Consider the following 12232-nt stretch of genomic DNA (forward strand, 5'->3'; position numbering starts at 1 on the left):
ACTTCTGGAGATGGTCTTTCTGTTGGGTTCTTTTAAAAAAAAAAAAAAAAAAGTGCTCTCTCTTTACTGCTATTTTCCTTTTGTGGACAAATGTGATCAGATTTTCAACAAACGAGGTGCCATTAAGAAGGATTAAATGTCAGTGGTTTTGTACTGCTCTGCTAACCTTGAACTGCTGAATTATTCAACACTTTGGTAGAATGAAGAAAACCATTTGAATTATTTATGTTTCAACAGAAGTAGTCCCCACCTTAGTACAAATGGGGTATCCTCTTTCTCAGGGAAGACCAGACCATCTGTAATTCAAGGTACAGTTGAAGTCCTAACCTCTTTAATGCAAGAGCTACAAAACAGTGGAAGGACTGATTCGGAACTTTGGAAAAACTGTGAGGTATCTAGTTTTGTTTTATTTGTGGAATTTAAAAAAATATATTTGTAAATGTGCCTCTACTGAACTCTACATTATTAGAAATTTGTATCCTAAAGAGAGTGATTCTTATTGCTAGAGTGAAATGCTCAAACATAGTAATTGGGGAACAATATCAAACAATAAGGAAAAGATGATCAAGAATATGTTTGAACAAATATTAGTGATTAGCCACACTAATTTATATTTTAAATGTCAACTAAAATATTAGCTTTGTTCAGAGAAGTGAGAATTCCAAAATTATTACTATTGTTATTAATTCTAATGTTTTAAGTAAGTCATACAAAATTGTTACCATTTTGAAAAAAAAAAAAAAGCCTAAATGCTCTTTGAAATATTTTGAATGCTCCACTCATAAATTAAGACTTCTTTATAGTTATGCCTTATCACATTTAGTTGTGATATGTTGAATTATGTTGATTTTTCAGAATTGTTTCTTTCTTTGGCCCACAGGTTAAATTGTGATATAAAAATTTAGCAGTTAAAAGAATACATATCTATATAAATTTTTGTTTCACAGAATTATGCCCAGGTTACATTTTTCACAGGCTGGATTTTGTAATGCTTTATAGAAATGTATAAAACATTTTTATTAAATTCTTTATTTAGGGAACAGTAGATTTTATTAAATGTATTTTTTATTAAATTTGTTTTTATTTAATTTTAAAAAATGTTTATCATACAAACTATTACTTGTGTTATTTTCAAAATGTATAATAAGTGGAATGAAAAAATACCTGGTTTAAGGATTCAGAAGCAGCCACCCTTAAGTAATTATTTGTATTCATTATCCATATTATAAAAATGACTATTATTGCAAACTTTAGGAAAAATTGAATTTTAAGTGTTTGCAATTTTTGTTTTTTCCATATAATAGTCAGTATATGCTAATGCAAGAGACCTGTAAAATGATACAATTAAAAATGGAATATTTTTTGAAATATTTACTTTAATATACTTATTCATTAGCTTATGAACCTGAATTAAAATGTTTTTAAAAAAAATAAGGCATTGCTCTTCTGGCAAATTCATGTTTAACTAGAAATTGTTACTTTTAATACTGTGAAATCAGCATCCTAGAATCAGAATGTATTTGTGAATTTAAGATACAGATTTTTATAAGGCAACATACCAACGTGCTACTTGACACCTTGGCATTTGAGCCAGTTTCTTTTCCTTTCCCCTTCATCTCTGATATAACATTATTATTTTATATTTAATATTAATTGGCTACTTAATTTTTATAATGTAGACATGTAATTGTTTAGTGAGTCATTTCTTTTTTTTTTTTTTCCTAAAGATTTTATTTATTTATTTGACAGACAGAGATCACAAGTAGGCAGAGAGGCAGGCAGAGAGAGAGGAAGGGAAGCAGGCTCCCCGCATAGCAGAGAGCCTGATGCGGGGCTCGATCCCAGGACCCTGAGATCATGACCTGAGCCGAAGGCAGAGGCCTTAACCCACTGAGCCACCCAGGCGCCCTAGTGAGTCATTTCTTAAGATATTTCTTACTTTGGCAGAATATGAAGTATCCTTCTGGTCATTTCAGTAAAATCTCTCCAATTTATTAGTGTGTTTTGTAGCATACAAAAACACAATCCTCTGATATTTTAGTGTGTAGCATTTTAGGAAGAATGGGAGGGGTAAGGATTGTTCAAGTCTTATTCCTGACTCTTTCTCCTGAATTTCATATTTTCATCTTTTTTTGGAATAGTAACATTTGTCTGATTTCTGCCATTTGTAAGGGATTAATCTATGTTATTAAAGCAAAACTTAAAACCTTCCATGGAGCTCAGAGCTCTGGAGATCTAATTTCTTTAGAATTTCCTTCTAAAACCTCTTTTCTGGAATTCTGAGGTTTATCATTCCTTAAACTTGAGAAGGTTATATATTTTGATTAATGGAAAATAATGTTTAACACAATTACGTAGAATTACTTTAATATATATTTTTTTAAGATTTTATTTATTTATTTGACAGACAGAGATTACAATTAGGCAGAGAGGCAGTCAGAGAGAGGAGGAAGCAGGCTCCCTGCTGAGCAGAGAGCCTGATGTGGGGCTCGATCCCAGGACCCTGGGATTAGGACCTGAGCAGAAGGCAGAGACTTTAACCCACTGAGCCACCCAGGAGCCCCTACTTTAATATATTCTTAAATGCTTACTGTTGCTAATATTTCTCTGATGGTAAATTTTTAAAGCACATTATTAGCTAATTTGTCTTAAGTCATTATTTTTGCATTTTCACTATTTAGTGCTACTGATTATATATGTAAGGGTAATGGTTATATGATAATAGTTCTTTTAAGTACCATTTATTGAGTGTCTATTTGTCAAGCAGTATACTAGGTACCTTTTGTCAATGGCACTCAACCTTATTAGACCCAAAGCCCTTATTTTATAATTTTACCATTAATTTACTAGTTTACATTTTACATTTGACAGTTCACACTTGACAATTTTTAAAGTGACATGACCTTATATTATCCTGAAATGCAGTTCACAGATACATCTGCCTGTACCTTCCATAAAAACAGTCATCCTCTTAATCGTGATAAAGAGGAGGAATCAAAGTTACTTATAATCCGAAAACAGGTGTTTCAGCATGTAAGTGCCCAGCACATCCCCATCAGAAGGCGTAATGGAGCACAGTCTGGGGTTGACACGTAGCTCACTGTGAAGCAGCAATGATAGACACGGACTGATCCAACTGTGTTGTACTGATGACCCAGCACTGCATTTGGTGGCATGATTTTCTGAAACAGTGACCAACTTCTGATCAAGTTCTGATACGAACTTAACATCTTCATGGTGGGATTCGTGGACGATTTGGTGATTTGAGAGCTAAGCAAAATATTTGGTATTTTTATAATATAAAATGGACCCAGGACAGTTTTTCCTTGTTGGGGACCATCCTGTGATGTGTGTCCCTGGAACCAGTGAGTGCTGGTAGCGCCCTCGCTATCTTTGTGACAGCCATGGCCTCACAGTTTTTCAAAATACAGTTCCTCCATTGAGATCACCGCTTCACATGCATCATATTTGAATTTAAAATTTAATCCTCCCAGCCACCTATGCGGGGTTACTCTTCCCATTTTAGAAATTCATAAGAAGCACAAATGAAATTTACTTATTGAGGACCACTCAGGTTGTTAGTGGAGAGCTGGGAATCAGGCCTAGGATGTCAAAGTCATTGGGATATTTGCAAGGCGAGACTATAGAAACCCCTTTCAGGCTAATAGCATCAAAAGCTGTGTGCAAGGGATAGCTTTTTTTTTTTTTTTTTTTTTTTTTTTTTTTTTTATTTATTTGACAGACAGAGATCACAAGTAGGCAGAGAGGCAGGCAGAGAGAGAGGAGGAAGCAGGCTCCTTGCCGAGCAGAGAGCCCGATGCGGGGCTCGATCCCAGGACCCCGAGATCATGACCTGAGCCGAAGGCAGCGGCTTAACCCACTGAGCCACCCAGGCGCCCCGCAAGGGATAGCTTTAATTAGACGCCCAAGTCCTCCAACGTGTGTAAGATGCAGGTCACATAAATAATTTTAGTTAGAAATGAATCATAGTCCTAATAATTACGTGAATAATATTATTTGCTGCATTGATAATGTTCTTAAATATGTTTATTGAAAATTAAAATATAAAATCTGACTAGGAAGAACAAAATCTCCACCAATTTATATCCTTAGTAAGCTCCATTCATTCATATCTTAAATAAGAAAATAATAATTAGGATGTGATTAGCATTAAGTGTGTCACATAATATGAAGCCATTTTTTGGGTTTTTTTGGGTTATCGTTGTTATGTATGTTATTCTATCATTGTTGTAATTTAGTTCTGTGTGACTAATAACTTTATCAGGTTAAAATAACTCCTAAAGTATTTAAGTTAGTATAACTTAATAAAAAAACTATTGCCTGATTTTTGTTTTGACTAAGATACTTCGTGTTGTAGATAAGTAGAGAAGATAAGGAACTGAATTTGATGTAACCTACCTTATCCTGAAGTTAGTTGATTTAGAATTAATACTTCCTATCAGTACCGTTCTATTTCTGTTCGAAAATTTCCTTTTCCAGTCCTGAGAGTTTTTATTTCCTTTGCGTTAATACTGTTCTGCATCTTTCATTTTAATTCTGCTCTGTTGTGGTTATTGAACTGGCTTTAATCTGAAGGGTCTCTGGAATGTGTAGTCTGTATTACCAAGGAAAAATGAGCTTGAAATTCACATATACATTTTTTTTAAAGTAACTCTACCCCAACATGGGGCTCAAGCTCATGACCCTGAGATCAAGAGTTGCGTGTTCCACTGACTGAGCCAACCAGGCGGCCCCGAAGTTCCCATTTTCATACATTCACTCAGACTGTATATCCGAGTGCCCACTCTTTCCTTGGCACTGCATCCTACGTGCTTAATGATGAGTTAACAGAGTGAACAAACGGGATGCTTTCTGTGCTAAAGGCTATGAAGGCAATGCACAGGAGGACATTTAGAGAGAGAGCAACTATGGGAAGGTTTGGGCAACTGTCTTTGAGAAGTTAAGCTCTAATTGCAAGAAGGGGCAGAAGCCGTGATAAGAGCTGGAGAGAGAGCTTTCCAGGTAGAGGGTACAGTGAGGACAAAGCTTTTGAGGTGGAAGACAGTTTTGGCAGGTTCAGGAAAAAGGTAGAGAGAGGCCAGTGAGGCTGGTAGGTACTGAGTGAGGGGTAGAGAGGGATGGGATGAAGTTGGGAGGTGTGCGTGGCCCGGATCTCTTGCCCTGTAAGGAATATGGGAATGGAAAGATAATGGAATGGTTTGTAAGGGAAGCTCTTTTTCACGGTAGCTACCTATTGTGTGTTATTGCCAAGAGTCTGTTACTGAAAGAACGCCAGCCTTTACACTGAATTTAGCCTCTGGACGTCTCTTTGCCCCCTTTCCTGCTTTTGCAGTCTGGTTGTAAGAGCACTGACTCCGCTTGAGAGTCCGGTGGGTCAGGACCTGACAGTGACAGAAACAGAAAGGAGGGCTAGGCCAGTTCCATGGGCTTGCGGAGGGAGTTTCTCATTCCTCTCTCAGCTGTAGTGCTGACACTTCAGTATCTGACTTGAAAAAGGTTCTTTCGTTTTTGTTTTATACTTAAATAACAAGTAAATTAGGGGTTTAAATCCCACATTGCCAAATTATTTCTTTTTTTTTAAAGATTTTATTTTTTTATTTTTTATTATTTTTTTATTTTTTTAAGATTTTATTTATTTATTTGACAGACAGAGATCACAAGTAGGCAGAGAGGCAGGCAAAGAGAGAGAAAGGAGGAAGCAGGCTCCCTGCTGAGCAGAGAGCCCGATGTGGGGCTCAATCCCAGGACCCTGGGATCATGACCTGAGCCGAAGGCAGAGGCTTTAACCCACTGAGCCACCCAGGCGCCCCAATACCAAATTATTTCTTGCCTTAAGGCGTGGGGTTCTTTTTTCTAAGAATTGTTTAAGAAAATCATTAGCCATTAGGAGGAAAGGAAGAAAATTTTAAGACAAATATAAAGTACAACTGCCAATTCTTGTTGAATCAGAAATGAGAGCTGGTGACATCAAATTACGATGCCTTGTGAAAAACAAGATTTACCCAGACCTTCAGATTTACCCAGACTGTAGGTTACGTAAGAGAGGGGTGACCATGCCTGTGCCTTTCTATTTTTGCATTAAATCTAGCTTTATAGCTATTTAATCGAGCTTATACATTTTACATTAAAAATATATTTTAAAAAGGTCTTTTCCCACTGGAAGAATTTTTCTGTGACTATTACATGAACAATTATTTTTAACTAAAATATTTTATAATTTAATAGACCAGGTGGTTACAGCTATTCAGTCTGGTGGAAAAACAATGCCAACAACAGATAGTCGCCCAGCAGGAGCAGTTCCACAACCAAATTCAAGTAAGTTGTTATTTATATTGATTCTTTTTTTTTTTTTTTTTTTAATTGTCAGATTTGGAAGAGGAAGCAGTTAATACTTCTTACTGGTTTTGTTTTTGAACTAAAACCAGACTCTCTTTAATATCTCTTATTTTTAAGCAATATTTTCAGAGTATTTACACAAAGGTAATGTTTAATATACTTTCTCACCCAGATCTATAACTTTATTTGCAGCGAATACAGGAGGAGATAAAAAACTTAGTCAAGTTACAGACCAGTAATTCTTCCTGGGCTTCCTCCGATAGTTCTTTAAGCAAACAATTATCTTCAGAAAGTCAAATGGGTTTTTATTCTGAAAACAGTGAGAGAAATGAACCTATTATCAGTTATCCTAAGTCTACAGAACCCGAAATGCAGCAAGGAACAGCCACGTCCCAACCAGAGGGCAGCATGGACAGTAGCTCGGTGAGCAGCGGGTATGGCACCTTTTGTGTCTCTGAATTAAATGCCTACAAATCTAAGGACCCGCCCGAGATCATGGAGCACACAGAGGTTTCTGAAGGACAGTTTGGAGCGCCTTTGGGGCAGACGGAGTCACCTGTAGATGGTGTAAAAAACAAGAGTTTTCATATACACACCACTGAAGTGTTCGGTGCATCTTTAAAGGAAGATATTTCTATTTTTCCTGGTGAGTTTGAACACCACTTTCTTGGCGAAAATAAGATTTCAGAAGTATACAGTGGGAAAACAAATAGGTGAGTAGAATTTCTCCATCCTTTGAAGGGAGGTTTGCTTGTTTATTACATTTAGAATCTAGTAAAGCAAGCTCCTTTTTGAGAATAATAAAATGAGATGTCTTTGAACACTTAGGAGCTTTACCAAAGTCTTGTATTTATTGCCTGTGGCAAATGGAAATAAAGCATACGATATATTACCAATGTCTGACTTTCTTCCCGTTTGCAACGTTGTAAGACTACTGACCTCCTAAGGTGGGAGGCCTTGCCAGAAAAATACCTTTTTATATTTTCTGGTCACTATAAACTTGCTGAAAATTAGAGTATGGGATTGTATCAACAGTAGAGTTTTGTCACATATGTGCATATAATTTGAAACCAAACATCATACACAAGTATATTTAATGCTTTTTATATATAAGAGGAACTTTTGTAAGTTTAATGACAACTGTGGCTGGATGTTTGTAAAGCAAATAATCATTTAAAATTATGTCATTTACCCTAAATGTTCAGTTTTATATCTCTAAAGTGTGTCTTCTAAGATAAGTGTTCACCTATAACAACACAGATCTTGTGTATGTTTTAGTAATCATTACTAGTCCTTGTAAATAAAGATTTTGCTCGAGAAAGACATTGAGCACTTGAATGGGCCACTGTGATCGGTTTTGTTCTATGGCTAGAGCTATGCGTATTATTAATCACTGTTAGTTTTTTTTTGTTCACTTTGCCTTTGGTAATAGAAAATTATAAGAAGAAATTTAGGTGAATCAATAAAAATCCATCTGTTCCCTGCTATTAGAAAAACAACTCAAAACATTTTCCACGATCAACTAGTGTTTAGTTTTATGTGTGAGGGACAGCTTCTAAAGAGAATAACTTTGGTTTTCTTTTTTTGAATAGTAAATCGATAACATCATGGGCACAAAAGCTGAAGCAGAACCAACCAAAGAGAGCACTTACAGAAGAGGGGTGTTCAAAACCTATGCAAGGAAATGAGCTGGCCAAGAAGTCACCAGTGGAGAAGGTGGGTGATAAGTCCCTTTACTCTGCCATGTTTCAGCCACTGATAATTACGTGGAGTTTACTACATACTCATCAACATAAGTTTTCGGCCCTTTCTTTTGTGGCATTAATTTGTTCCATTGACCTGTCTGCCTTCGGGTGTCTCAAAGGATTGGAAACAATGATTTGCTCTAAGTACTGGTTCTTTAGTGGTCTGGAAATCAAAACTGATGAGGGGTAAAGTACTATAAAAAGTGAGGGGCCCCTGGGTGGCTCAGTGGGTTAAATAAAGCCTCTGCCTTCGGCTCAGGTCATGATCCCAGAGTCCTGGGATCGAGCCCCGCATCGGGCTCTCTGCCCAGCAGGGAGCCTGCTTCCCCCTCTCTCTCTTTCTGCCTCTCTGTCTACTTGTGATCTCTCTTTCTGTCAAATAAAGAAAATCTTTAAAAAAAAAGTGAAACTCATTTAGGGTCCTAACTCGCTTTGTACTGCAATTGTTTACATTCGGTCAGAGAGTGATCCACTTAACTTTTTTTTAAGCCCTCAAATAATTTGTATTACTATGAAGTTGTAAGAAGTAGTACTCTATGTGTGAATGCTTCAAGACAACTCTGAATTTATAACCCAAATTGTGAGAGATTGCATGGTTAAATCCTGTGTGGCCGTTTTGCTAATCTAGCAGCTGTTTTTGTTGAAGAGTTACAGATATGAGCAAGTTTTAAGCCCTTTGAAGCCCTTTTGGCTTAAATTATCACAGAGTAACATTGTTTAGTATAACACATTGATATTGCAAAATCCGGTCTCTGCAAACTTGGTAGCCTTAGAAATTGACCACTTCTTGATCATCATAAACATGGTCTTTCCATCATCCTGTGAAAAATAAATAGAAGTCATAGGGAGACAATCCCTCAGTCTTCCTAAGGCACTGTTCTTTTTTCTTTCAGTAAATTTTCATTTGCCAGCCAGTGATACTTTGGCTTCTTCCTATCACTGTTCTTGAACGTATTCCGCTTTGTGTTCAGGAGGGAAATGAGGGTGCAGGAAGCTACAGGAGCCGCCGAGCCTCCAAGACCCGCAAGTGCCCTGTAGTACTGCCTTCATAGAACTGTTCTTTTGAACCCATGTGCCATCAGCCATCACGATGCTATATCCTTGTTTGGTGTGAGAGCATGAGAGTATTTGGAATAGGGGTGAAAGTTGCTTTTTTTTTAAATTTTATTTTTTTGACAGAGATCACAAGTAGGCAGAGAGGCAGGCAGAGAGAGAGAGAGAGGAGGAAGCAGGCTTCCTGCCGAGCAGAGAGCCCAATGCGGGGCTCAATCCCAGGACCCTGAGATCATGACCTGAGCCGAAGGCAGAGACTTAACCCACTGAGCTGCCCAGGTGCCCCTGAAAGTTGCTTTTTTTTATTGAATTACGTTGGCAGAATAAGAAAATGTCTTCCTTCCTTCCTTCCCTTTCTTTCTTTCTTTCTTGATTTAATTTATTTGAGGGAGAGAGCAGGGAGAGGGGACGAAGCAGACTTCCCGCTGAGCAGGGAACCCAGCATGGGGCTCGATCCTAGGGCCCTGAGATCATGACTGGAGCTGAAGACTGATGCTTTTTCTTTTTTAAGGTTTTATTTATTTGTTTATTTGACAGAGACACAGCAAGAGAGGGAACACAAGCAGGGGGAGTGAGAGAGGGAGAAACAGGCTTCCCACCAAGCAGGGAGCCCGATGAGGGGGCTTGATCCCAGGACCCTGGAATCATGACCTGAGCCGAAGGCAGACTTTTAATGACTGAGCCACTGAGGGACCCTTTTTTTTTTTTTTTTTAATTTTATTTATTTATTTGACAGGCAGAGATCACAAGTAGGCAGAGAGGCAGGCAGAGAGTGAGGAGGAAGCAGGCTCCTTGCTGAGCAGAGAGCCCGATGCGGGGCTCGAACCCAGGACCCTGGGATCATGACCTGAGCTGAAGGCAGAGGCTTTAACCCACTGAGCCACCCAGGCGCCCAATAAATGGAATCTTTAAGAAAGAAAAAAAAAGCTCCTTTCTGAAAAATTAAAAAAAAAAAAATACTTCTTAACAAAAACTAAAAGTTTGATGATGGTGGAGCGGACAAGAAAAATTCTAATAAAAATGCTCTTCTGTTAAATTTCTTGACAATGCTAGAGACACCGCAAGGAGTAGTTGGCTAAGTATTTTTATCAGAATTGGTGATAAGCAAGCATTTCGAGCTTTTTCTGCGGTTAGTAACCGGTTGCCTATACAAAGACATAGTTTACTACTTGAAGTTCATATAGATTACTGAATGCAGTTTTCAGAGTTTGAATTATTGTACTTTTAATGATAAAAATGAATTATTAGGGCTTTCACATTAATTTTGACCCTACATGACTTTAATTCCAGGCATTTTGAATTTCTTTCGGATGTAACTGGCAAATTATAAATACATTTTCTTCCTGAGCTCATTAAGTAGCTCCAATTGCCAGTGTTGTTCTCCCAAATAAACTTTTGTAAACACACAGGAGAAGAAGATCCTTCACAGTTAATTCCTATCATTGTACGTTCCTGTCATCGTGGGGACACCCAGGCTTTCCTCCTTCTTCGTGAACCCTCTGAGACTTTTCTCTACGCAGGGGTTGCCACCTGGCTTTCATTCCTTGGATCGGCAGTTTGTGCCTAATGATTTTCAGCTGTGAACTCACAGTTCTCTCTCTTGCCTTGTAGTCTAATTTCACTGCTGCTAAGCATCCTCATGCTTTTTACCTCAACAAACCAGATGAGAGTCCAAATTCTTGGATGTCTGATTCAGGAACAGGTATGATAGTCATTTTTTTATAACAACTTCTCATAGGATGATGTTGCTATACGGCGTAATAGAGCGGTTTCTGTAAATCCGTTATATGTTGTGTTGTGCCTCTAAGTCTGACTTCCTTACTTGCATTGATTTGTGTTACACATTCTAGAAGGATAGATGGAAAAAAATACTTTTACAGTTATTTAAACCCTTGCAGAAGGCATCTCAGCATTTTCCAGGTGCTCCAGAGTGAATTAAGAAATGCAAACCCTTTGTGAGCCGTTCCTTACTCTCCGTGGTAAGCTTATTTTAGCTTCAATGATGTAACCTACTGATTTTCTTCCCCCCATGATCCCACATGCGGTTTGTCAGGATGAATTAGCCTTGCAGGATGAAAACTGCCGGAATTCAACCCCCGTCAGGCTGCCCCCCCTCAGAGAGCTCCCATCACCTGTCACCTGGGTTTCTGCCGCTCCCTGCCCAGCCTCCCTGCCCTCACCCTTGCACCCTTCCATCTGTGCTCAACAGCCTGTAGGGTCCTTCTTAAAGAGGGGTCAGATCATGTGACTTCTCTGCTCAAAACCCCACTGTGCTCTTTCCCTCAGAAGAGCAGCCTGCGTCCTTGTCGGCACGCACAGGCGCAACAAGGTCTAGCCTTGTTCTGTTTGACCTCATTTCTGCGGCTCCTCCTCTCTGCTTCAGCAGCAAGGCTGTTGGCTTAAATGTGCCAGATATGGTCTCCTTTTAGGGTTTTGCTTTGCTGCTTCCTATATTTGAAATGTTCTCCCCATCTCTTACGTAGGGGACCTCCCTCAGGGCTAAAATGCTTACTCTGTCTTGTTACCTTGCAATGAGCCGACCCCGAGCACCCCTCCACACATACCCCACATATTTCCTTTTACCCGATTTTTAAATCTTAACTATTAGGGTGCTTACTGCCTTCTAACCTTCTGGGTATACCTTGTGACTTATTTACTGTTCATGTCTCACATTTCCTGCTCGCCGGCCTGGCACAGTAAACACTCAATGTGTATTTGAACCATTGAATTCTTTATATTGCATTTTCTGTACTGTTCATAAAGAAATTGTCTTTTACGATGTATATTTTGTTTTAAGATTTTATTTATTTATTTATTTTTAAAAGATTTTATTTATTTATTTGACAGACAGAGTTCACAAGTGGGCAGAGAAGCAGACAGAGAGAGGAGGAAGCAGGCTGCCTGCTGAGCAGACAGCCTGATGTGGGGCTCGATCCCAAGACCCTGGGATCGTGACCTGAGCCGAAGGCAGAGGCTTTAGCCCACTGAGCCACCCAGGCGCCCCAAGATTTGATTTATTTATTTGAGAGACAGAGATCACAAGTAGGCAGAGAGGCAGGCAGAGAAAGAGGGGGAAG

The 12232-nt window shown here is 38.6% G+C and overlaps 1 protein-coding gene across 7 annotated transcripts in view; it reads left to right on the top strand.

Annotated features, from left to right (window-relative positions):
- The window catches only part of LOC111156395 (M-phase phosphoprotein 9), a 66657-nt gene that overhangs the window by 6057 nt on the left and 48368 nt on the right, over window positions 1–12232 (top strand). For 4 of the 7 annotated variants that reach the window (XM_022517244.1, XM_022517245.1, XM_022517243.1 and 1 more), the window contains exons 2-6: window positions 238–391; window positions 6247–6336; window positions 6550–7070; window positions 7950–8073; window positions 10767–10857. In XM_022517244.1, the coding sequence (XP_022372952.1) occupies window positions 238–391; window positions 6247–6336; window positions 6550–7070; window positions 7950–8073; window positions 10767–10857 (980 nt within the window). The remainder of the gene's footprint in view (window positions 1–237; window positions 392–6246; window positions 6337–6549; window positions 7071–7949; window positions 8074–10766; window positions 10858–12232) is intronic. The other 3 variants (XM_022517246.1, XM_022517248.1, XM_022517250.1) reach the window with 2 other exon arrangements.

The sequence above is a fragment of the Enhydra lutris genome, unplaced genomic scaffold (assembly GCF_002288905.1).
Source record: "Enhydra lutris kenyoni isolate GAN:26980312 unplaced genomic scaffold, ASM228890v2 scaffoldscaffold46, whole genome shotgun sequence".
Lineage (NCBI taxonomy): Eukaryota > Metazoa > Chordata > Mammalia > Carnivora > Mustelidae > Enhydra > Enhydra lutris.